Source organism: Haplochromis burtoni, unplaced genomic scaffold (genome assembly GCF_018398535.1).
Source record: "Haplochromis burtoni strain Fernald_Lab_line unplaced genomic scaffold, NCSU_Asbu1 Contig_31, whole genome shotgun sequence".
Classification (NCBI taxonomy): Eukaryota; Metazoa; Chordata; class Actinopteri; order Cichliformes; family Cichlidae; genus Haplochromis; species Haplochromis burtoni.
This window is the reverse complement of record NW_024582392.1, coordinates 839,240-864,501: the sequence shown is the minus strand read 5'-3', so window position 1 is coordinate 864,501 and position 25,262 is coordinate 839,240. Positions and strand designations below refer to the sequence as shown.

Here is a 25,262-nt window from a genome sequence, read left to right as displayed (position 1 = left end):
CAAGGCGAGCGGCGATAAGCTTCGGTTCTCCACTCGTCAGCTCTCTGTACACCAGCAGGCTCAGCCACAACGCTTTCTCTACGATGGCCGATCGCTCATCTGAACAAGTAGTATTCAGCAAGCCGAAGGTACGTTCACAGCTCAGCCGGCTCACTGTAGTGTGAGCTTTAATAATTCAAGCGGTTTCTTTTTCAATTTTCCATGGTTTTACGCCCGGTACGCCTGCTTTGACACTGTTTGGGAACCCTATTGTGAGAACCCCCTCGACAAAAAAGGACTCAAAAGAAAGGTTTAAAAATTAAACATAAAATAAAGTTTAACTTTAAAAAAAAAAAACCCAACTTCCTTCCTGCTGTCGTAATACCCGCACTCAACACGGAAAAACTTTATTTTTCTTGCTTGGAGTTTGAAATTTGGCTACTCTCCTTTAAACGGACAAAACCTGTTGTATGAATGAAAGGAGCCGTGTGCAGCACCTTTCATTTCAATGCCTTTTTGCCGCAAAGCAAAGAAATTGGGGAAGGTATCAAAACTTGATCGTGGCAGTTAAAAATTTATGAATTAATGTCCGCTCGTGGCATAAAAGGCTTAATGCGCCGGATTCTATCCTCGCTGAATAATAAACAAACGAAACACAAGTTTTACATTATTTTCCTAATATAGCTTATCAATAATACTTTTAAAGGGATGATACTGACAACCGATGACCATAACAGAGTTTAACAGTCAAATAAACGTTTATTAGTCAGAGAGTTTGACATGCAAATCAGGCACACAGGCAAGAAGTGTATATTGGTGGCCTTTGGAGCCTGAAACCTGTTACCTTCTTAGAAGCAGAGAAAAAGATGTGGGTTCTGTTGCCATGCAGTGTTGAGGTCACGTGATGTTGGCTTGTGAAAAATTTGTAAATGGAGATAACCTAACCTTAGGGTGCGGTGGCTGCTGGAAGAGATAATCTCATTACACACTAATATGCAGTTGAAGAGCTCATCACCGGTTCACCAAACACGTTTTACTGTATATGCTGAATGCATCACAGTGCTGTAGTTCAGGATTAGTGCGGTATGTGATCATTGGGTTGTGTTTGCTAAACTATGGTTGTGTTAAGCGAATTAACTCCACCTATGAGGCTACATGACTTGTTTTGTTGCTTAGTTGGATTACTGAAAAAGAGTTTAATTCGATGTTTGGCCCAACCTGGAAGTTCTGGATCTGGATTAAAGTTTCAGTAGTTGCACATCACATCTAAATGAGAGTGAAAAAAATAAATGGGAGAAATGTTGTCTTCATGTTCCTGGGTCCAAGAATTTAATCTATGCATAGTGTCATATTTGGCAACCTGACATATGTATTTCCAATAATTAACTCCAATCACATAAAGCTGAAATACAGCCAATGTCAACAAAGAATAAGCTATGAGTGTTGAACAGTACTGTTATGACAAATTTTCACATTACTTTTTCTGCAGACTGGTGCTTAAATTTTCAGGAAGTTTGGTCAGACAGACTAGTTTCAGCGGGTTTCTTTGCTGTCTTAGGTCTGGTGTCTGCTAATGTAATAATTCATTTCTTTAAGAAATGGCTCATAACACATACATCATGACAAAAATACACTAAACATTTTGCATCTGTGCATGTCTTATTTTATCTGACCACCTGTTCTAAACCAAACATATTCAATGTACAATCCTGTAATGCAAATGATCACCACTGATTGATTATTTTTGTTGATCACACAATATTTGCTTCATCTATAAAATAGCAGAAATCTGTGAAAGCGTTTCAGTAAGACTGAATACTGTGCTCTCATTGAGCTTCTGTTATGTTTTAGTGCTGCACATCTGCATCACATTAAACGTGCTAACACAAATGGAAACAAAGTTTTGTGCGATGACAGAAGTCAAATGTTGCTTCAAAATAGACCCAACTGGAATCCTGTCCAAACTTTTTTTTTTAAACTTCCTATTTTAGGATTGCCTAATAATTACAGAGTAGATAAGTGGTCATTTTCTTAAAAAACAGCTTCACAAACAGCTTGTTTGTGACGGCTCCAATTAAATCATTTCTATTCATTGTTACTATTGAAAGTTCTGATATGAAAAATTATTTAGAAAACCGCACAGAGATTTGCCATATTTCCAAACCCATCATTTAACAGGTGCCAGTGACATCAAGCCTTTGAATTCCCTTTTATGTTGGAAACATGCTTTCAACCATATGGGATGAAGCCAAGCTTTTCCAGGTGTAAAAGATGCAAACCCACAACATCTGGCATTTTCCAGGGAAACAGTAGGACATCAGAAATCCCGGCGCTCTTAAATTCAGCTGTCCAGGGTTTAATAAGTCTTTTCAGAGCCTAACACTTTTCTCTATAATATTTATTTAATGTGAAATATCAATTTCTAAAGAAGCAAAAAATGGTGAATAAACATTCCAGCTGTCAGAATTTGATGATTTTGGAGCATGAAAGTGAGTACATCAGCTTTCCCCACTGAGCCCTGCTTGCTTCGGAGCAATAAAAACATGAGCTTTTTTTTTTACATGTGCACTGCAGCATAAACCTTTGTAAACACTGATAGAGGCGCACATGAGAATACAGCCAATGTGAGATTAGTGCTAATAATCACAGTGTGCATGTGGTTACCATGTGTTCTGCCTTCACCCTACCTCATCTTCAGATAATGTCCTAAACTGTCCCAAGTTTCTCTAATTTTAAGCTTTGGCAAAAACAGTGTCCTGTGTCGGTTCCCACTGCTCAATCAGAAGCAGATTAAAGCATATTAACCAGTTGATTAATGCAATAAAAAGATTAACTTCTATTGAAACAAGTTTCAATAACCTTGCCTAGTTCTTTGCTCATCATCACTTCTAACCAGAGGTTAGAATTAAATGTCTGTGGTAGGAAAATTTTCATTTGAACCTCGCTGTGACAACCAAGGTCTCAGCTGTTAAGGGAGGGGCAGAGATTTATCATTTGTCATCTGGTTGGAAAAATCAGCACTCACAGCGATGGAAGGAGAGCCAGAATACTTATTGTGACCCTTCATTGGCACTGCTGGCCTTTTCACCACTTGTTGCTCTGTCATGCATACTGCATTCACGATGGGCTGCAGCCAAATCACAGAATTGCAACACACCCCTGCTCTTGCTTGCTGCTCCACTGACATCATATTTGTCTTCTATAAACTCCACCAGGTTTCTGCGTGGAAGTATTTTTGATAATCAGTTTATTTGGTAACAAACTTTCTCATTCACAGGTTGAGCTGCATGTGCACCTGGATGGAGCCATCAGGGTGCAGACCATTATGGATGTTGCCCAGTGAGTTAATATATTTAAATTGTATTAGTTTTTTATTATGGACGTTTAGATATTAACTGTCATGGCAGGTATTTTGGATGATACAGGCCAAAAGAAATTCTCCGGCTTTATTTTCAAAAGGCATTTGGCCCATTAGGAATTATGCTTTGGGAAATTGTAATATGGAGCGTGAACTAGGATGCCAGAATGTTTTTTTTTTTTTACATGGTACCAAAATCACTGACTCTTGATATCGTTTTTATTGGTGAAAATAAACTCCTTTATTAGAAAGTAGTTTTAAATCACTGATATGGTCAAGGTAGACCATTGAGTTAAAATCTTAACATTATATTTTGTTGACAGGCCACAGACTGAAATTAGGATGGCTGTCGAGTCGCCTTCTAACATTACTGCACGGTGTAATGCAGGGGTGAGCAACTCCAGACCTCAAGGGCTGGTGTCCTGCAGGTTTTAGATCTCACCCTGGCTCAACACACCTGAATCACATGATTAGTTCATTACTAGGCCTCTGGAGAACTTCAAGACATGTTGAGGAGGTCATTTAGCCATTTGAATCAGCTGTGTTGGATCAAGGACACATCTAAAACCTGCAGAACACCGGCCCTCGAGGCCTGGAGTTGCCCACCTCTGGTATAATGTTAATTGCATTATATTAGCGTGAGCATTAGCCGTTGCAAACATGGAGCATAGTTGATTTCATCATGTCACTGCCTGCTGTCTCAAAAAAGAGGTAACTTGTATTTGAGGAAAACATATGCCTGTCTGTAACTTCCTTTCTTATCAGTGAGTCAGGGTGGAGTTATTGTCAGAGCTGCTCTCTAGTCGCCATCTTTCTAATGTAGTTTTTGCAGTGGCTTGTGGGCATTTTTCTTCTTCAGCATGTAAGGGTATTACAAAAACATTGGCAGGTGTATGCTGTCCATGTCAATTCTGAACAATGTGAGCCTCGGTACATATGCTGCTGACACTGTCTGCGTTGTTCCTTAAAAATTGTAATATCAAAAGATTAGTTCTGGTGACATGCCTAGTGTAGATTCATTTAAGAAAAAAAATGCTACGGCAGCAGTTGTGTTATTTTCCAAGAGAATAAGTGCAGAGCAAAATTGGTAATTTCTTAGCTTTATTGTTAGAGGCCCATACTCACTGACATCAAACACACAAGGTAGCCGTGCCCTGAATTTTAACTACTTTGAAAATTGTAAATTCCAACCAGAGTAGCCGACTGCTGGCAGTTTGAAAGAGTGGAGGTTTAAGTCACTTATGCAGTGGCTTTACATTTTATTTCAGGAGGCTACAAGCTTCCTTTATATACAAGCTATGTTTTTAATGACATTTGTCTACCATTTGTTCCTAGTCAGGTAGTTCTCATCTCATTTGATTTGGCAAAATAGCAATATACTCAATCTCAGAAGGCTTGGGTGATGAATATCAGTCACCAAAACAGTCAAATGTTTTTATTCAGATTTTTAGTGGTTTATGTCACACAAATTACTGCTGTTCCAAATTTCTTTTAAACAAAGTACACAACTCAGTTAAAAAACATTTATAAAGGGTAAAATTAAATGTTTACATTTCAATGCAGTTTTTACATTTTTCTATTTCCTTTTTTTGCCCTATGTTAGGAGGCGTGGTATACCTCTGCTAGTGAATACTGTGGAGGAGATGAAGAAGAGGATCATTGTTGAAGAGCCTGGCACCCTCACTAGTTTCTTGGAAAAGTTCAATGAGTATATGCACGTAATTGCGTAAGTGCCACATTTCAGTTGCATACTTAGCTAAGGTGTTTCCCTCTTGATCAGCTGACCCTGGGTGCAAAGAACGAGTTACTAATAGCCTAGTTAAGCAGTTTGTTATCACACTGACATGACAGATTTCCCTATTATGTAGCTACTACAGTCATAGTGCATCCAAAGTCTTTGAAATCAGGATGTGTGGTATAGCTGTGACTGATGATACTGACCTGGCAGGATTATGCAATATAATTGTGCACCATGACAGGGGGTTGATTTTAAATGTCAGACATACAGAAGAGGAACACATTATTACAGAGCTCAAGTTCCACTTCAGCAGCCAAATTAAAACTAGAGTGAAGTTGTTCTCGGTTCCTTTCCAGTGTCACTCTGTCTTATATTTAGTTCCCGCAGTAACTGGCCTCAAACATTTAAAAAGACCGAGTACAGGCCTTCAAATGTTCAATGGCCATAAAAGAATTCAACAATGTCGGTCTGTATAATGTCTGGAATGCTTCATGCAGTTGTGCTGAATGGACTCTTCTGAATCAAGGCGCTTAAAGCCAGGACAGCTTCAACAACACAGGGAACCTGCTAGGCTGAGTTGAGCTTAGGCCGAATTGTTGTATGAGCTTGGCAGTGATGAGGCTGTGTGTGTGTTCTGAGGGGGTTACTGTGAGGACACTGCAGAACATGCATTCAAGGCTGGTCAATGAGCTTTCGCTTTCATTGTAAATGCTGGAAGCAGCGTTGTTTGCAGTCACATGATGTGCAAGTGAAAATGTGCTGCTGGAAAAGAGGGAAAGCTCTAATTCTCCCAGTATTCGCCCAGAATGAAAGTATTGTATTGTCATGCAGAAAATTATGAAACTATTTCATCTGAAAAGAAAGTGTTTTACAAATTCCCCTAACAAACGAGACCCCCTGGATTGATCCCAGGAGGAGAAACAAATTCCTTTGACATTGTGTCAGAAAGGGCATTCAACATTTTGGGGTCCTTAAAGTCCTTGTACTTATGCCTCTCCAATGTGCACTGGATCTCCTACAGTGTGTCAACACCAAGTATTAAACATAATTTCAATAAGGTGAGATCACTTGGAAGAATTTGTACATAATTTAACATGTCAGTGTAAATGATAAAAACGTTTTGCTTATTGCACCTGGTTTTAAATTGTAGAAGAAAGCCGAGAGGATCATTATGCACAACATGGAATAGTTGTCAGTGTCAGCGAATTTAATCTAATACAGATTATAAATCAATCAGCAAAAAAATACGTCCCGTATCATAGATCATATCAATAACACTTGAGCTAACTCCTAGAAATGCTTATACTGCGCATTGTGAAAGACAGTAATGTATAGATAGCTGGTTAGGAGTGGCCAGTGCTTTTGCTTTTTTTTTTATCATTGAGATAAGCTTATCAGAGCTAATGGGCATTTTAATTTGTTCTGTGTTTTTCTGTTTCAATTCTCAGTGGAGACCGAGAGGCCATTAAAAGGATAGCCCGTGAGTTTGTTGAAGACAAAGCCAAAGAAGGAGTGATTTATGTTGAAGTTAGATACAGCCCACATTTTCTAGCTAACAGTGGAGTGAAGCCAATTCCATGGGACCAGGAAGAGTAGGTATTTGGTTTGCACAGCTCAAATAAAGGATCAAATAAACTTCTGATTCATTTACTGGAACGTTTCTTGTTGTCTTTGCTCAGGGGCGACCTGAGCCCAGATGAGGTGGTGAGACTGGTTAACGAGGGCCTCAGCGAGGGGGAGAGAGAGTTCAAAATCAAAGCCAGGTCCATTCTATGCTGCATGCGCCACATGCCAAGTAATGAACTGTTCATGCTCCTGTCTGCTCACACAACCTTGTGAGATAAGGTTTCTTGCTGTACTGTGTTCTGCCTTAGCCACTGCCTCAGTTATTGTTTTTAGAAAATAAAAATAAAATAAACACAAGCGCCACAGAAAAACACAACATGCTAACTTAATTTATACTATATAGATATAGATAGATATGCAAACCTTTCGTATTTCTTTCAAATGAATATGCTACAAATTGTTGGTCGCCAATGAGCACTGTATGAATGTCTGATGGACTGTTTTAAAAGCATTTTGAGCTCATGAAATGAAATTGCTAACGTGACTGTGTTAGTTCAGCTGATGGTTAGCACTGCACTCACATCCAGAGGTTTCTGAGGACAAACCATCTAGGTGGATGGAGCCTTTCTGTGAGGAGTTTGCATGTGGCAAATCCACTATCGTTCAGAGCCTGAACGATAGTGTATTTGCCACTATTTGGTGATTTAAAAATCGAATATATGAGCCAATATTTTCTCCTCTTAGATACACAATATATTGACAGATTTCCCTAAAATTTGTGTAGATGTTTACGAGGTTTTACAAAGATCTTAGAAAAATGACAGTGCAGTGTAAATATATTTTTAAAAGTCCTGGATTACTTATTTATTCTGCTTGGCTCTGCCTGGTTAGCTGATAAGCTTGTGGTGTACTAAATGTGCAATATAAATGTGCTACACACAAGGAAGCTACAGAATTCCCTTCTGGCAGACAAACTAAGGGTGGTTCCCATGTCTGCTTTGCTTTATTATTTTATTTATTGGCTGTCATTAATAGTAATACTAATACATCAACAAGTAGCTAATATCAGCTGATATAGTGGCCTCACTGGGTGATTCAGGTGCTTAACTTTTCCCACAGTCAGGTTATTTGGTCATTCTAAATTAGCTGTATGTGTAGATGGTAGTCCATCCCTCTGTGTCAGCATCATCTACCTCACCCTTGGCCCAGTGTCAGCAGACGGTTGATCTGATATCCTCGTGTTGGTGTTGTTCCAAGATCATCATACTAAATGTTGTTCCAGGACCAACATTGCAAGTGACCAATCAGAATGTTGTGACGTCATACTTTTGCGACTTCGGGAAAAACCGGCGTAAAACAAAAAACTGTACTAAAGCTGCGTGAAACCGCCTCTGTCCGCCGATCAACGGACCCTAACCCTAACCGTAACCCTTTAATAAACAGTAAGCAGAATTGATATTGTCCTTGCAACATTGGAATTTCATAAATGCCCGAATGGCTTGGCGTGCAAAAGAATAACGTCACAACAATGTGATTGGTCACTTGCAATGTTGAACCTGGAACAACATTTTCATGATGGTCTGGGAACAACACCAACACGAGGATATCAGATCATCCGTCAGGGGACATACTCTCTATCCTGTGACCCATTTATACGTCCCAGAATCATGTTACAAACGGCGTGCGATTTAGTGTGGTGATGTTATGGGCATTACTGTCTGAAAAAGACCAGGGGTACTCAAAACATCACAGTTTTTGTGGTGTAGTATTTAGGTATAACTGGAGACCCACAGTTTGTAAACTATTCATTTTTCTACATCTGTCACAAGCTGTGATAAACCAGTAACATGTGCAGGGTGTTCTGTTACTCCTTGACAGCTGAGATAGGCTCCAGTCACCTACTATTACTGAATTTGATAAACAGTTAAGAAAATGGAGGAACTGATGATCATAGATAAACGTTCCCTAATTAGCACTTAAAAGGATATCTGAGGGTAATGAGAAAGCCTCAGGTTTTGATATTTTCTCTCAGTGGTTATTGATTAAATAGCTCCAAAGTAATTAGGATTAATCCTCAGAAGGATTTGATCACTGAACATTTGTTGAGGTTTTTGGCCATCAAAGAAAATAACAATATTACTTGTATTTAGAGGCAATAAAACATCAAGGATTATATTTTAAAAAAGCATTACAGATCCACAGCTTTCACAGGAGAGGGCTAACGAGTGCTGCTAGTATCTGCACAAGTACACACTTCAAACTGCTGTATCAGTAATTCTAACTGAGGTAACATGAGCAGTTACCATTAGCAGCAGCAGCACTGATCGTAGAGATGTGTCCTTTGCTCTACTCCGTTCCTGCAGCTGTTTCCGGTATAACCGCCAAGTGAAACTCATATCTGCCATCGTGCATTTTCTAGTACAACTCTCACAAAAACAGGCTGAAGCTGTTTACATTTTATTTTCATTTGTGACTTTGTGAACGGGACATCTGAATTTGTTATGGTTTAGATGGCAAATACAGATGCATTACCAGCTGTTGCATGCAGGTAGAGTAGTTTATGCTTAAACACGTTACAGTGCGTACTTACGTAACTTTGGATTTATGTGAAAGTAGAATAGATATCAGTGAAGTAATAACAGACAGGATGTGACGCGCCAAGTTGAGGAAACCTTTTATTGCTTTCGTGCTGAACATTAGATAAGAAACAGTGTTTTTGCAATAATAATAAAACCAGGAGATCAGCATGGAGCAACCACGTTTGTATGTTCAAAGGTTACAAAGGTCACATGTTGCTGGCACTGGTTTCACATTGACTTTACAGACTGTTTCATTAAGAACAAAACCTCTGTTATTATCAGCCAGGTGAATACAGTTATGAATGTTCATTAAAGTTGTCTTGAACTTGTCATAAAAGAAGATTAATCATGTCGTCACATTTATGTATCGTTTAGCATGTGTGCTATCAGTTAGCAGGACCAAGCTGTTTGGTAACACATGTATGTTTTAAATTCTCCAGGCTGGTCAAAGGATGTTGTGGAGCTGTGTAAGAAATATAAGGATGAGGGAGTGGTTGCCATTGATTTGGCAGGTGATGAGTCTCTCAACTGTGAAGCCAATCCTGAACACATGGAGGCCTATGAGGTGAGCTTGTTGAAACACCAGTATGATGAACATCATCCATCAGAAGGAACTTTAAATTGTCTTTGTTTCACAACAATGCCATATAATCCAGCCTCACCCCCTTCAGCTGTAACAATAAAGTATTATGTCATTTTTGAGGTCCTAAAAATACCTTTACAGTTGTAAAATCTAAAAAGAAATGCCTAACTACAATACCTTTAAAAAAAAAACACCTTTACAGTCGTAGAGTCTGTCATGCTCCGAGTGGCTACGGCCAGATAAACATAGCTGCTTTTTTTGCATCATTAACTTTCAGGCATCCTTAGAGTATTGGAAGCTTGATTTTACAGCTGCATGGAGAGAGACGTTTGTGGGATCGTAATTTTCCACAGTCAAAATTCATAACCGTTGGATGCATTACCATGAAATCCTATGGGAACCTTAAAATAAATGGTCCCTAAAGGATAAATTCTATTGACCTGCATTTTAATGCAACACTGTCAGTGAATGATGTTCATTCCTTACATGGTAAGATGTCTTACATACAGATTTAGGAGAAAATGCTTCTCAGATGCTATTTTGGTCATGCCCCGACTTTTCCTTTAGCACCACCGGATGTAAACATTTTTGCACATTTTAAATGTTTTTAGTACTTTTTAAGAAATTGGTTTGGTGCAAATGTATTTCTAAGTCAGACTGGAATAAAGACTTTATCATCTCACAGAAATGTATGGTAAAAACTTCAGCTGGTACAATATTTTTGTTTTACAACAATTTACCTAATAAGATGCCTGACAGCCTTGATCGTAGTTCCTAGTTAGCAAGCTCGAGCATGCACAGACACTTAACTAAGCGGGTGATCGTGGTTATGTTTACACTTTGCATTAATGTTTTAGCAATATCACTGTGGGCGTGTAATCATTGTGGATTTAATTGGTGTATAACTTCTATGGAATGGGGGCTTTATGACATCGTTAGTCTATTTGCTGGTCTGCTGAAATATCCTGACAGCTGTAGGACAGATTGACATATAATCTGTTTTTCTTTGGTAATGCCCTGAGTTTGCCTTCTTCTTCTGGTTATAGGTAAAATGTCTCAAACTATTGGCCCTGGTTGCAATATATGATAAAGACGCTCTCCTTAGAATTGATCACTATGATTTTCTCTGCCCTTTTAACTATCACCAATTTTAGTTGCATATTTAGAGGAGCACACAGTAAAATGTAATTTAGATTGTGTATTTTATCATAATCCTAGTTTTCTTTTGACGCTGCAGCTAAGTACAGCCGCAGAGTAAATTTTCTCAGTGAGAAAGTTGTATTTATTTACTGGCATAGACCACTATATAGAGAATTTATGTACTGATGCATATCTCTATCCAGCAAATATGGGAGAAAAATCTAATTTCCCCAAACCAATTTCCTCTTATGCAGTGAAGCTTGTCAGAAAAATCCAATTTCTTTTTCTGCCAGCCAGTATTGATTAATTCTGGGAACACCACAGTAAGTAATCAGTTTTCCCTGTCAGACCTTAATGAAGGAAGTAGATTAATCACTTAATGCACTGAAGTGCTGGATATTTTACATCAGTTAATTACATCAATTTTACATTAATTACATTCTGAAAGACAGGAGGGGTTATGATTACCAGCATGGGTAGGTATCATATCATAATTTGTATTTCATACTTTTTTAGTATGAAAACAAAAGAGTAGCAATAATAATAGAGCTAAATACTCCTAAAGAGATCTGACTGTGGTCGTTTGTTTTGGTATTCTGTTGTTACTGTCAGTGATGCACAGGAGAGAAACTGTAGCAAAAATCTGGCAAAGAGAATACAAGAATTGGAAAGGCAGGAAAAACAAACTTGGTGGTGATTAGAAATCAGAATCAGAATCTCTTTATTGGCATTGCACACTAAGAAATGAAGTGCAGTACCCTTTAAGGTATAAACGTTATATACAAAATAAATAAAACAAAATATAAATAGGGAAGGCTAAACAAAAAGACAGACATTCAGAAAATGTGCACAGCAGTGCCTTCATATCCTGTGTCATCTGATGACAGCAGTTCAAACACATTATGATGAGTTACGTCAAATATCTTCAGCTTTTCCGAGAAGTTCCTCCAGAGAGTGGGAACTTCACAGCAGCAACCTTTAAACAAGCTTTAAATGAGAAGTAGGTAGGAACAATTAAACACACGTGAAACAAATGAGGGCATTCGATTGCAGAGGCAGAAAAAAAGAAGAAAATCATAAAAGCTTCAAAGTAAGACTCTAAAAACACAAATAACTAGCAAAGACTAAGGCATGAAAACACAAAAGTCTGGGGGGAAATAACACTAGAAATTATTAATAACTAATGGATACCTCAGAAAGAATCACAATTTCAAACCCTTGAAGTCTTTTTGAGTCATGTGCAGTTAAACATTACAGTAAATAATGAGTTTAGCCTAAAACTTGTCCTCACTGGATACTTGAATTATTTACTAAGCTGCTGTTTTAATATTAATACCCCCCCCCCCAAACACTACGTGTTGATGTAGTAATAGTATAAGAAAACACTACATGAACTTTCATCTGTGAGCATGAAAAAAATTTCTTTCAGTCACTGCCTCGGCTTGTGCGTCAATGAAAGTAATTCATAAGCTAGTTGTAAACCATGTTGTGCAATTCCAGTGCAGCATCTGCAGATGTTGCATGAATTTTGTTGGCTGGCTCATTATGCATAAAGCATCAACAGAAAGTACAATACCATCTGAATGACTGAAGCATTTCTGTAATGCTATTCAGTGTAAGGTAAACAGCCTGCATGCGTATATGTGCGTATAGATAGGTAAATAACACAGCTGCAGCTGAAAGTTGCATGCACTCGTCTTGGATATGAATGTTTGGGCTTGCAGTGATTTCTGTGAGCTGTTCTTTTTCTTTGGAGTCATTGCACAACATCCAGAAAAAAAACCTGACTAACTTCTTGAGGCCAAGGCCTCTCAAATTTCTGTTAATGCTCGTGATCAGATACAGCTGGGCTTGTTTTACCACACTCACTGGACTGACAAACACATACAAATGCATCTAGTACAACTAATAATACCCAAATTTTGTTTAAAGTACCTAAGAATGCTCATGTTGACCAAACGCTTCCAACAAACTTCTGGCATAATACCGTAATCGAAGGGGTTTTGTTTGTATTTTCCAACCCTGTATACAGAATTTTTATTTCAGACAACCCCAAATAACTAAAACTTTGTGTCTCAAACTCTGAGTGAAGATACGTGGTGTACAATCGTTAAGCACTAGAATAATTCACAGAAAACCTTTCAGTGCAACTGTATGTGCATTAAGTAAATCTACAGTTTACATTGTATTCATTGCATACATTTTCTTTGTTACATTTTTGTCATTCTCTTTGTTTTTCCTTTAGAGAGACATTGTTTTTCTAACATCTCTTTATGATGAGCAGTATTTATCACTATCTGCTGTGAAATGTATATACAAGCCCCCACACTGTACGTTAATTATTAACGAGTACCAGAGCTGACAGAACAAAGTCCTCCCTAATATTGAAGGTTATCTTCATATGTGATCATGAGATGCATGCAGTATGAGCTGATTAAGCAGGACACACTCGGTGTGCCAGAGGTTGTGGATGCTAAAATGAAACCAGATGTTCAAACCAGAGTAATGCCTTCTCTATATTTAGTTTACTTCGATGACAAATTAAACATTCATTTTTATTTCAATGTGTACCCACTGGGGGAACGTTTATTAAAGTTTTCATTTCTGCCAGAATAAGTGTGTACAAGAACCTGTCTACATTATAAACGGCACTCGAGTCAGTGGTACACATTACAGATGTGGAAACCAAATGTTTGACTGAGCTCTTTGATTGCTGCTGCGTTTCATGATTGATTTTGTTCCCAGGAAGCAGTACGCTGTGGGATCCACAGGACAGTTCATGCTGGCGAGGTGGGGCCGGCCTCTGTGGTGAAGGAGGTGAGCTGTTCAACAATAACTTGAGACATTTGTGAACAGGCTGGTGCAGCCTACTGATTGTTTAACCGTCCGTAAAAGCACGTTTAAACAAAACAGTCAAGCCACATGTTAACAACAGAATTAAGGGCAGAGGTCCAAAGAAAACAAGAAGAGCATAGCTCTATGTCCGCTGTAGCCCAGCTGAAGGTTAGTGTGAAAACAAATTGGGAGTGCCTTTAAATTGCTCCATACATACTGTGTGCATTTTAAGGAAGTAAGCAGCTCAACTATGAGACATTTCTGAGTGAGGTGGTGGAGTCATGTTAGTGCTTGTATATCCTGAAATACCTGTAAACTAAACGATCAAGACACACAGTGACAACAAAAAGGGGCGGGCATGTCAATAAAATAAGTGTTTTATATTTAGTGTTGCCCATTTGAAGCCTGGTAAAAGAATACATTTAACACTGAGTAAATACTATATATGGGTAAAGGACGACACAACAACGGACATGTGAAGGTCCAACAACATAACAAACATGTGAGGCACACCCACGGCCAACCCTGAGAGGGCCCCTTTCCTCCAGCAGAGAGCAGACAAATTTTAGCACAACTTCTTCGATAGCTGGTTCATTATCATTGGAGTATAACTGAAATAAATTATGTAACACTAACTGTAGACTGTTGGGCGACTGCGGCTCGTGTCAATCAGAAAGTCAGGGGATCAGTTTTCTTGGATTACTGTGATACTGAGCCTTATGTTGTCCCTGACGCATCCATCGTGTGAGTGTGTGTGAATGATAGCTAAAAGCATTGAGGTATAGATAAACGCACTGCATGAATTTGTGCGAATGAGAGATGTAGCAGAAAGTGCTCAAAATGAGTAGAAGTACCAGTCGAAATAAAGTGTCACAGCTGCTGTCACTAATCATGCAGTAACTCGTTATTACTCGTTATAAGTTATTGTACACACCCTGCCCACTCTAATTAGATCTTTGCACATTCTTACTGCGTAGACAAGATATTTAAATAGAGCAAACTTTCCTTAAACGCTCACTTTGGGTCACACATCTGCCGCTCACCCTACACTGAAGCTACAGAAGTGTTCTCAGTTTCGTTTGATGTTGTCTAAACATCTACCTGGTAACACGGACTGCATCCTTCGCAGCTGTTGCTGACTGGCGGCGGCATGGTTCATTCAAACTCCTGTGGGGACTACAAGGGTATACTTAAGAACCCAATATAGGTCTACATACTGTGCTTATTTTTTAATGTCCATCCAAACTTCTGTAGTGCATAACCACTTTATGTCTGACTAAAATAAAACGGCTGCTCTCTAAAGAACCCATCCTTTAAACTGACAGTTCAGCTATGGCATAACATCTGAATGTGCCTCCAGAAATAGCTTGAAGGCACTGCTGACATGTGCAATTTTCTGCACTTTATAACCTTTCACCTCTATGTTATGAATTTCTGTTTCAAATTTAGGCTGTGGAAGTGCTGAAAGCTGAGCGTGTTGGACACGGTTACCGCACTCTGGAGGACAACGACCTGTACAAAAAACTGCTGGCTCAAAACATGCACTTTGAGGTAAAGAACTGTGTGAAATTCTCAGCATTTTCATTATAAATATGAATCATACGCAAAGTTATCTAATCTATTAAATGTACTTTGCTCTTTGATCATATTGCTCATTACAGACAGGAAATGAGATTGTTCTACTAGATAATTACATTGATAAGTGGACTGGAGGGCTACTAAGTATCTACTTAGCGACAGTGATACACTGACCCCTAGTGGAGAATTTGATGTTTGCCTCTTCGTCAATTCCTTGCATCCTTTCCTGCAAGTGAAAGAGACACTTTATAAAATCAGACATTCTCACAGAGCTCTGTTTATTGTTTTGCTGTAGCCTCCAGCTGTATTTTCTGGTCTCAGATGTCAGCTGTTGATGATGGTTTATATATTTAGGCATACTGCCTTTAGATAAATTCACAACATGGCAGAATGTGACAAGGACACAATATTTGTGTCCTTTTCATGCAGTTGATCATCTTAAATAAATGAAAATGAAACATATGAACACAAAGAAACCTTATCTTTAGAGTGCTTCAGCTACATATATACCAGCTCTATGTCATGGCTCTTTTATATGTCATGGGTAAGAAGATTTCTGCAAGGTATACAGCTGCGGATCCTCAATTTTAGCTCTTGCAAGAAGTTCCTCTCTCCTCTGTCCTTCAGATGTATTTTAGGAATGAAGACATCCTTTGAGATGGGACACTCAGATTGATTTCACAAGTAGGAAGTTTTGAGGAGTTAAGGAGGTACAGAATAAAAAGAAAAGACCTTGGAGTAGTCTCTGATGCCTTAGTGCGGCACTTAAGGGATCTATGGCATCATTAATTCCAAGTGTGTTTTTCCTGCCACAAGTCAAAACGTCTACTGTGAAAAAGGTGTTTTAGAAACACCTCATCTTGTGTTTACATCCTTTTGTTGTAAGGAGAATCAGGGAAGCATTGAGGCGACCTTTGTCGTGATTTGGCGCTATATAAATAAAATTGGATTGAATTAGAAAAAAAAAGACTGGAATATTTTGGCCTCTCAGTTTTGCCTTTGCTGTTCTGATTGCAGACGTGTCCTATTTCGAGTAAGCTAACAGGTGCCTGCAACCCAGACTTCACTAAACACCCCGTCATCACGTCAGTTTCTTTTGGTTTTTTTATAAAAAAAATTCAATTATTTTATTTAAATATTAACTAACTTTGGGCATCTATTCATTTTCGTACTATTTCTTTCGTGCAGGTTCATGAAAGACAAAGCTAACTACTCTCTGAACACAGATGACCCTCTGATCTTTAACTCCAACCTGCATCACGACTACCAGACAGCACACCAACACATGGGATTCACCGAGGAGGAATTCAAACGACTGGTGAGATCAAATGCATGAATAATCATAGCAGTAGTTCACAGGAAGAATTCATTTGAATATGGTTTGAAAAGAAGGCAGGGGGTGTAATTGCAAGGTATATTGTATCGTTAATTGAAGCAGGGACCAAACCTTCCATGGAGAAATAATCCACTGTTCACAGAAGAGCCTCAGACGCAGTTTAACCAATGCACCAATTGAGCTTCACATCCAAGTTCCACCAGGTTTGGAATAATTTTCCAAGAGCTTATTAAAAGGATGGTGACACTGACATTTTAATTGGCTTTTTTCCAAGAGCGAACTTAGATCAATGCTCATTTAATCTTTATAGCAGATTGTGAAGCTACATCCAGGAAACAGCTAGCATAGCTCTATAGAGGTAACGAATATGAGCTATAAAGCTCAGTAATTGCAACATTGTGGTTAAATAAAGACTAACATAATGTAAAAAGGGCACATTTTGATTTTACTGGAGGATTAATTGCCAGACTATTTCCTGACCGGGAACAGTGACAGAAGAGAATTCCTGTCATCACTGGGAGTATGACAGGTGTCTTTTCATGCCATATTGCACCAGGATTCACAGAAACTCTGGTCCAAAGTCACCAATTGTGGAGTTACATTTAGTTTTTTATTTTATATATGATAAGCAAGCATAAGTATTCAAAAGCACAACAGTGCCATTAAGCAGTAAGCTGCAGCATTCTGCATCGTTTCTGCCTTCATCAATCTCATCTCATTAATCTTTGCTGATTCAGGACATTTATTGCAAAACTAGCAAATGCAAATTGTGTTTTAAAGATTAATGCTTCAGTAGCTCCATATATTTCTCTGTGCATTTATCATATAACATCTGTATATGAATTTGAAGATGCACAAGACACTGTTTTTCTCCTGTACCTCTATATTCACTGCACATACATGAGTATGAAACTTCTAGCTGACTGCTTACTGTTGATGAGAGTGTGACTAAGTTCCCAGATTCCTGAACCATTCCCTAAAAGTTAATTCCCCAGCTCAATGTGAAATCTGTCTTGTGTCTTACAGAACATTTGCTCTGCACAGTCAAGCTTTCTACCTGCCAAGGAAAAGGAAGAGCTGCTTAAAACACTCAATGAGGCCTATGAGATGATCCAGAGCACTGCCTTTTAACCCTGACCAGCAATTCTGAGGAGAAACCTAAAGCAGGGACAAATCACTCTGAGACCTTAATCTTCCATGTGATGCAGTGGAACATGTTTTTAGTCATTTGTAACCCAACAAACAACATACACAGAATATTACATCAGATATGCTGTTTACCAATGGGAAGCATCCTTCATTTTACATACCTGTATATCATCTGTTTGTGTATTTAGCAACATTGCATCTGATTACAAGGTGCAAGCACAAAAACCACAAAAATCAGAAACTATACATAATTTAAATTTGGCTGTGCTTTTTTTTTTTTCTTCTTCTTCTTGCACATCTCTAGATCGCTTCCAGCACCACGGCTATTTTTATATTGTTCCATAGAAGGCCCATTGTGTACGCTTGTGACTTTTACCACAGACCTCCAACAGAGAGAAAACATCAGCTGTGATGGCACACGTGGCATTAAAGGCACAGATTTTTTTTTTTTTAAACACAAAAAACACAAAATCTTCACTCAAAACCAGCCCTGGTTACCAGAATTGGCTCCCTGTGGCTTCATCTGCCTCGTAAAATGAAAATCTAATTGAAGGTGTCTGGGCTAACTTTAAAATGACCGGGAGAGGAGCTCATTCATGGTGGAGCTACTCTTTTGCATTGAACAGATCTCACTGAGGTGGTTCAGGCAGATTCAGGAAACACCAGATTGTCTCTCAGTTGGCTTAGGAAAACACTGGAAGCTGTAGGAGGAGCATATACTGCAGTGGTAGGAAGACAAGGGGACAGAATAAGATGTCTATGAAGGAATCTAAAAACAGCAGCTGTGCTGGAAGTGGTAAAGAGATGCAGAAGAAGATAACCTTGAAAGGAAGAATACCCAAATGTACATTTGGGTTTTTTGCATTTTTATGGGCCGGATCCCAGATTTCTTTTTAATCATACTTAGTATTTGCATAGCTTTAATGTGTTAGTTATGGGTGCTTGTTTTGGACATAGTCAGGGTCCCCTGCTGTGTCCAAAAATATAGAATGAAACATATTGTGTTATATCAGAACTTTGGATATACAGGGTGAATCAAAAAGAATCATCCGATTTCAATGTGCTTTAATTCTGCAGCCGTTGACTCCAGACACGTTCGCAAAAGTGTGGGAGGAGTTTGACTCTCGTACGGACATACGCCGTGTGGCCCGAGTACAACACATTGATCACTTGTGAACGTTTTGTATGTAAAATTTTATATTCAGCCATATATTTTAAACTTTACTGCAAGCGTCTATGTCCATTGTTTAAACGAAAATAGCCTTTTGAAATCTGATGATTTTTTTTAATACATCCTGTATTTATCATCTTGTGTTTACATCCTTTTGTTGTAAAGAGAATCAGGGAAGCATTGAATGCACAATTACACTTCTAAGTAACAGGTTTAACACATAACCAGACTGGAAAAGGAAAAATAGGGGAGGTTATTTGTAGTTCACACCTTAAACGTTCATGTTTGAAGAAAACAATGACATGAAGGATAACTGAAAGCAGTGGAGGCTAAGAACTGCAAAATATAGTTCACTTTCAATATCCACTGTTCAGTTGCAGGTGAAGTATCGTAATCCAGTGTTAGAGACATGTGCTTTTTCCCTTGTATGTGCAAAACTTCAGGGCGTGTCAGGCGAACACAGCTCAATACCAAAAGTTTAGCCTTACATGTGTACACTAGGTGGCACACTTCTGTTACCTAGATAGACAACATCTCTCTTTACTCTTGTTTGATGTATGTATTTATTAAAAAATTTTAAAAAGCACATCCATTTATAACCACATTTATGGAATTTATAAGAAAACAAAATAAAAGCTACTATAAAATGTTCCTGCTTGCCATCATTTATTTTCTGTGACAGTTTAAATCAACGGTAACTTTAAATATCTTTCAAAGGAAGCCCGATCATTAATATGAAGTAATCTCTGTGATCTAATCATTTATCAAAAGCCTCGTAACCCCCAAATATTGTAACTAAAGATTTCTTTATTGTATGAAGAGATAAATGGGAGTAAGGGGCCAAGCTATGTGGAAATGTAAACATTAGCTTCCTGTGGCCACTAATACACACAAAAGCAGCGTTCAGTTTTATTTATGGTTCTGGTGCAGCTTAACCCCGAACTCATTAATCCCGGTTTGGCTGAGAGTCACCACCTTCACAACTTCTATGCCTGCTCTGGTTCAGATTTTAAGTACGGCAACCTGCAAAATATAGTTAATTATCAACGAAAACATAAAATACGAACGTTGCAGTAATTCATAAGTATTTTATTACACAAAGAAAATTGCTATCACAAAGTTATCACTGAACATTTAGCAATAAATATGAATTTCCATACACGACAGTAAAATGGGGACTATGTTGGTAAATATATAAAGAAAAGACTCGACGGTGAAACTGAACACCAGGATCACAAACACACACATACATAGAAAGAAAATGACAAACAGATGATAATGAATACCCCTCCATGACAGTCCCACATTAGGCTGGAGCAACATTTCGAGTGTTGTTATGAACGAATTCTGTTTAGCTCAGTCCATCTCCGCAGACCTTAATCCAAAGTTTCTGTGCTTTCTTCTCTCGTCAGGAATATAAATAACTAACAGAGTATAAAGCAAAAGCGCAGCATCTCAGCTGTCAGTTCTACTCTGTTCTGTTCCCCGTGGTACAATCGGATTCAATAAAAAGGCGAACATTTGGAGCCCCTGAAACTCCAAAGAGGCCGGCAGTGAGCGAAAGTGTCCTCATGTCCAGTCAAGAGAACCAATACCAACACTCTCCATTTCCTTACTCCATGTCTCTCTACTTTCACCTGCTTCCTCTCTACATTTCTCTGCCTCCCTTCGGTCTCTGGCTGAGCTTAGGATGGGCCTCCGCTTCCCTGGGCAGCTTGGCTATTGGAGCCCTCCGCCTCTGGGGCTGGGGAGGACCCTGGGTCTCCTCCTGCCAAGTCAGGGAGAAAAAAAAAGAAAGATACTTTTAATTTCACTCTAAAAGAGATACGGCAATCCAAGTAGTAAGAGAATCCTGAGGAAGGAAATACAACTTCCTTCAGCAGCCCAGTGTTAGTATGATTTGACTCTCCTCACAATATCAGCATCCTGTGGTTTGATTTATCTCGGTCATTTAATTGTCAACTTATGGGAAAATTGTCTTTGACTGAAAACAAAACCAGCAAGAACAACCGTGTAACACACAACAATGCAGTCTGGTACAACTGACATTAAGACACCTTCCTCTTAAAAAGTAGACCTTTGACTAAGACCGAAGGATGCCACAACGATGTGTCACTGTGCTGCAGTTACAATTAATTTAACACTGAGACAACAATCAAATCTCACCACAAACTGAGTGAAATTGTGTTTCTGTGGTATATTTTGGTGCATCTAGTACAGGCGGTGTTTTGTCAAAGAGATAAGACTTTAATGTGGCTTAGATCAAAGTAATAGCCTTGCACAGATAAGCAGGAATTCTTCTCAACTAGCTTCAGGATGATGAATTGTGGTTAAACTGTTTTTTTTTTTCCAGAGTAGAAATCACAACAGTTCTTTCAGCTCCGGTCTGGCAGAAAGAAGATTTAATGGTGCGATTCTGGAAGAATTTTACAGATATCTGTGAGAAACAACAACAAAACAAAGGACTTCTAGTAGTGTGAAATCTTCATGTAGCTCAGGCCTCTATAACATTCTCACTGCTGTTCTCCAACAGACTCAAAAATAGTTTTCCTTCTCAGATTTAAAGCCATGTCTTTATTTTATTTGCCTGACTGTAATCACAGAGGGATGGAGAAAATGTGACTTTTCTTTACTTTTAGACTTTAATTCATTTAAATGATTTAAGTGGTGTCTCATCAGCATCAATTAATCTTTCTTACAGTCAACCAAATACCCAAACTGGTCTAACCACAGACTCTAACCTTGTGCCTCATGCGTACTCGTTTTACACCTCTGAACATCATTTTAAAAATTCCTTTAAAATTAGTTAATAATTAAAATACAACCTCAGATGAGCAACATAAAAAACAGCATGCTGTGATTTATTAATATTAGATAACAAAAATGAAAATACAGAAGCCAACATGATGATCTTAAAGAAGCAGTTATTTCTGTGCAACAGTAAGGCCATATCCAACCACTTTGAATAAGTCTATCATTCTACAAAGATTATTCAGCAGAAAAAAATCCAATATGTTGCCCAGGAGTGAATGTCCCAGTGAAATAACCCCAAGGTCAGATTGTGCAATGCTCGGAGATATTACAATAAACCCCAAGAATTCCATTTCAGTCATTTCAGACAGGTCTCAACGAGCCTTAAAGTTCATGATAGTACAATTAGAAATAGACTGAACAAGTACGGTTTGTTTGGAAGGGTTGCCAGGAGAAAGTCTCTTGTCTATAAAAAGAACATGGCATCTTAGGTTTGCAAGATTGCTTCTGAACAAACCGCAAGACTTCTGGTTTGGACAGACGAGACAAAAGAAGAAAGGTTCAGCCATCGTTGGCAATCAAGTTGAAACTTGATCATGCATGCCTGCACTTGCTTCTGAAAGTGGTTCTACAGGCTATCGAATCATGAGGGACACTTACGGTAGTTCTTCATGCACAATTCTGCATTTTGGCTCAGTTTTTGTTAAAAAAAATAATGACATGGTGCAATGTGTCATATGTTACTGTTCATATGAAGTTGTATTATAATGATTTAAGACCTTCTAAGGACCTATTGTTGTTTTTTTTAAATATTATTATTTGGGGTTTTTTTTTGTCATTATGTTCCAAATTAAGAAACCTACATTTAATGTTGTAAAACAAATAAATAAATAGATTAATCTTGCTAAACAACTGATATCTATGTAGCGTTAACAACTGGCTAAGGCTCCACAAACAAATGAGCAATCCCAAAGTCATGTCCATCTTTTACATACAGTCTTTGGATTTTATACTGTCGGCCAGTCTAAAATCTTGCCAAGCAAATTCTTTGTTTGTAATATGAAAAACTATATGCTTATTTTCTCTGATTTGCTTTCACACTGTATAACACACATTCATTCTGATGTGGCATTACTGACCTGCAGCCTTCAGGTCCATCTCTGCCATGTCTTTGGTAAGTTCACTGGTGCTGGTCGCTACTGACCCCTCTCCTGAGATGTCGGGCACTGCGTTCCTGCGGCCTGTGCGATCACAGTTGATGAAGTCTGAATACGACGTCTCCACATCCATCATCTGCCCATGACCAGCGCTCTCATTACACCTGCCAGAGGGAGGAGGGGGTGTCAGATGGCTATGGAAGTGTTGCAAGAAGCAAATAAATCACTGTGTTGTCTCCTTTCAAAGCCGTGGGTGTACTTTTTCCACTTTATCCTGTGCATTTCTACTTCGGTATAGCCAACAAGACATGTAAAATACTGGTAAGTACGTGAAAAATCACTAAGAATAACCAAAACGGAGAAAAAAGCAGCTACTTAGAAACAATTCTACAGTGGAGGGATCACCAAGAGGAAATTAATAAACAGATTAATGAAGGTGTTCGTAATTGCAATTTCTATTTTGGTATACAATTAATGACACTCTTAACATCTGTGCTAATTGGTCATCCTAATTACACTGGGGAAAGGGGGTCTCACTAACAGTTGGGCCTGTCGACTAGAGTTAATTTGTCTGTCTTAAACGTACTTACAAAAGAAAAAAGAAAGAAAAGGGTGAAAGCTTGAGAGAGTGCCAGTCAATGTGGAAAACAAGGGTAAAAACCTAAACTCATTAAGAAAAAACCCCCAGCAGGGATGTGGCCAGAAAGAGTCCCAGCAAAACAAAACAAACAAAAGCAAATCAAGCTCCCATTAGCTTTTTATTCCTCTTCTGCTTCCTGTTCTCACTCCATACTTAACTAGGTCATGGACACCGCCAACCACTAAGACACTACAGAGTCAGTATTCCTCAGAGACAAGAACAATAATAATACTGCTCCAGAAAAGAAAGTGATAGAAAAGATAAGAAAGTAGTCCTCTGATGCAAACATGGGGTCACGGAAACCCAGAGACTGCCAGCAAATGCCATCACAGCTGCTGCTCTCCTACAGCTTTATTCCCTGAAGGTCCCCCCACAGGCTAGCACAGAGAGCAAAGACCTCTCTGCTCTGTATGTGCAGCATACATGACTACATCTACAGACTTTAACTCTCTGTTGAAGCATTGTTAAGTCACAACTGAACAGCTAAACAGCAAAGCCATGAATCTTTAACAGACTTGAGGGCGAGTTGAGGAATGAGAGGGGAATAAAAATGAGCTGGCAGACGCAGAAACGACACGCTGACCTGGGGCCAGTCTGTTCCCAAACTCTTTCACTCACATTCCTTTTGTATCGTTCAAAGGGTCCCGCAATTGTTTTCTTTTCTTTTACAGTGCGTGTGCACCATGCCAAAAAGGAAGCACCCAGGGTCGTTCACTGAGAGGTCAGTAGCAGCTGCAGATGTAGGCAATGCTGACTGGGAAATCTGCAGTGAAGGGCAGGCTGTAAGCCCCCGTAGGTAAGAGCAGTACCTCTGAAAATGTCACTGAGTTCTGGACTACTGGCATTTCCCTGAGTGCTTCTACCAAACACAAGAGCCACTCTGTATTCACGACAGCAGATGGTGGTGTGATCCTCTGATAGATTGTCATCTAGATAGCAGAGCTATACAGTCATTGGTGACTAAAAATCTCCGTGGGAGACCAGTGTCTCACAGGTTCATTAGTACACCTAAAGTACCACCTTTTCCTGGAGCCCAAACAATCGAGGCTTTCATTAACCACCAATTAATCTTGATATTAGCAGGAAAACATCTGTGAAATTTCTGATTTTTCTTTTCAGCAAGTTCAATCCTATACCTTTATTTCTGGATTACACTGAACAAAGACACAAAGAGATATTATACTAGTGCTAATCAATCACACACAATAAAGAAAAAAACAAAACAAAACACTGACGGGCAAAGTGGGAAACATAATCTAGTAGCAATGTAATGTTCTGATGGGAAACTTCAGGTCCAGGAATTCCCTTTAAAGTGGAATTATTCTGCTACTTTCTTTTCTTGGACTTTACTAAAGAAACGTTGTATCTCACAATCACCTTGATGCAACACATCACCTTATCCAATGTTTGAAGCTGTTGAGGCCCATCCCCCTTCACTTTCAGGCTACTTTCTTCTGATTGGATACTCCTCACAAACAGAAGGTCTGAACAACATATGGGCGGGGTCTTTCACCTTGCTTTATCGTGTTACGGCTAGCCTATAAAATAGCCTGACCTTTTTCTATATGCGTGTTTAGGAAGGTGGTTTTAATCTTGTGGTAAATTTGTGTAAGTGACATAATATTCAAACCTATCCTGAGATTGTAGTTTATTGGGTAAAGGTGCACAACTGGGCACATGTTATACTGTGTAGTTAACACTG

At 38.8% G+C, this 25,262-nt stretch overlaps 2 protein-coding genes across 3 annotated transcripts in view; one reads left to right on the top strand and one right to left on the bottom strand.

The window, feature by feature from the left end:
• ada (adenosine deaminase) lies at window positions 1–18,120 on the top strand. The gene is made up of 11 exons (XM_005918779.3): window positions 1–128; window positions 3,257–3,318; window positions 4,941–5,063; window positions 6,524–6,667; window positions 6,755–6,870; window positions 9,661–9,785; window positions 13,689–13,760; window positions 15,228–15,329; window positions 16,374–16,441; window positions 16,545–16,674; window positions 17,719–18,120. Exons 1-11 carry the CDS (start codon window positions 84–86, stop codon window positions 17,821–17,823), a joined length of 1,092 nt encoding a protein of 363 aa, XP_005918841.2. The 5' UTR covers window positions 1–83; the 3' UTR covers window positions 17,824–18,120.
• pkig (protein kinase (cAMP-dependent, catalytic) inhibitor gamma) overlaps window positions 18,080–25,262 on the bottom strand; it is a 29,337-nt gene continuing 22,154 nt past the window's right edge. For both annotated transcript variants that reach the window (XM_005918781.3, XM_005918782.3), the window contains exons 2-3: window positions 22,903–23,084; window positions 18,080–20,780 (exon numbers count right to left, since the gene is read on the bottom strand). In XM_005918781.3, coding sequence (XP_005918843.1) covers window positions 20,698–20,780; window positions 22,903–23,056 — 237 coding nt within the window. In that variant the 5' untranslated portion in view covers window positions 23,057–23,084 and the 3' untranslated portion in view covers window positions 18,080–20,697. The remainder of the gene's footprint in view (window positions 20,781–22,902; window positions 23,085–25,262) is intronic.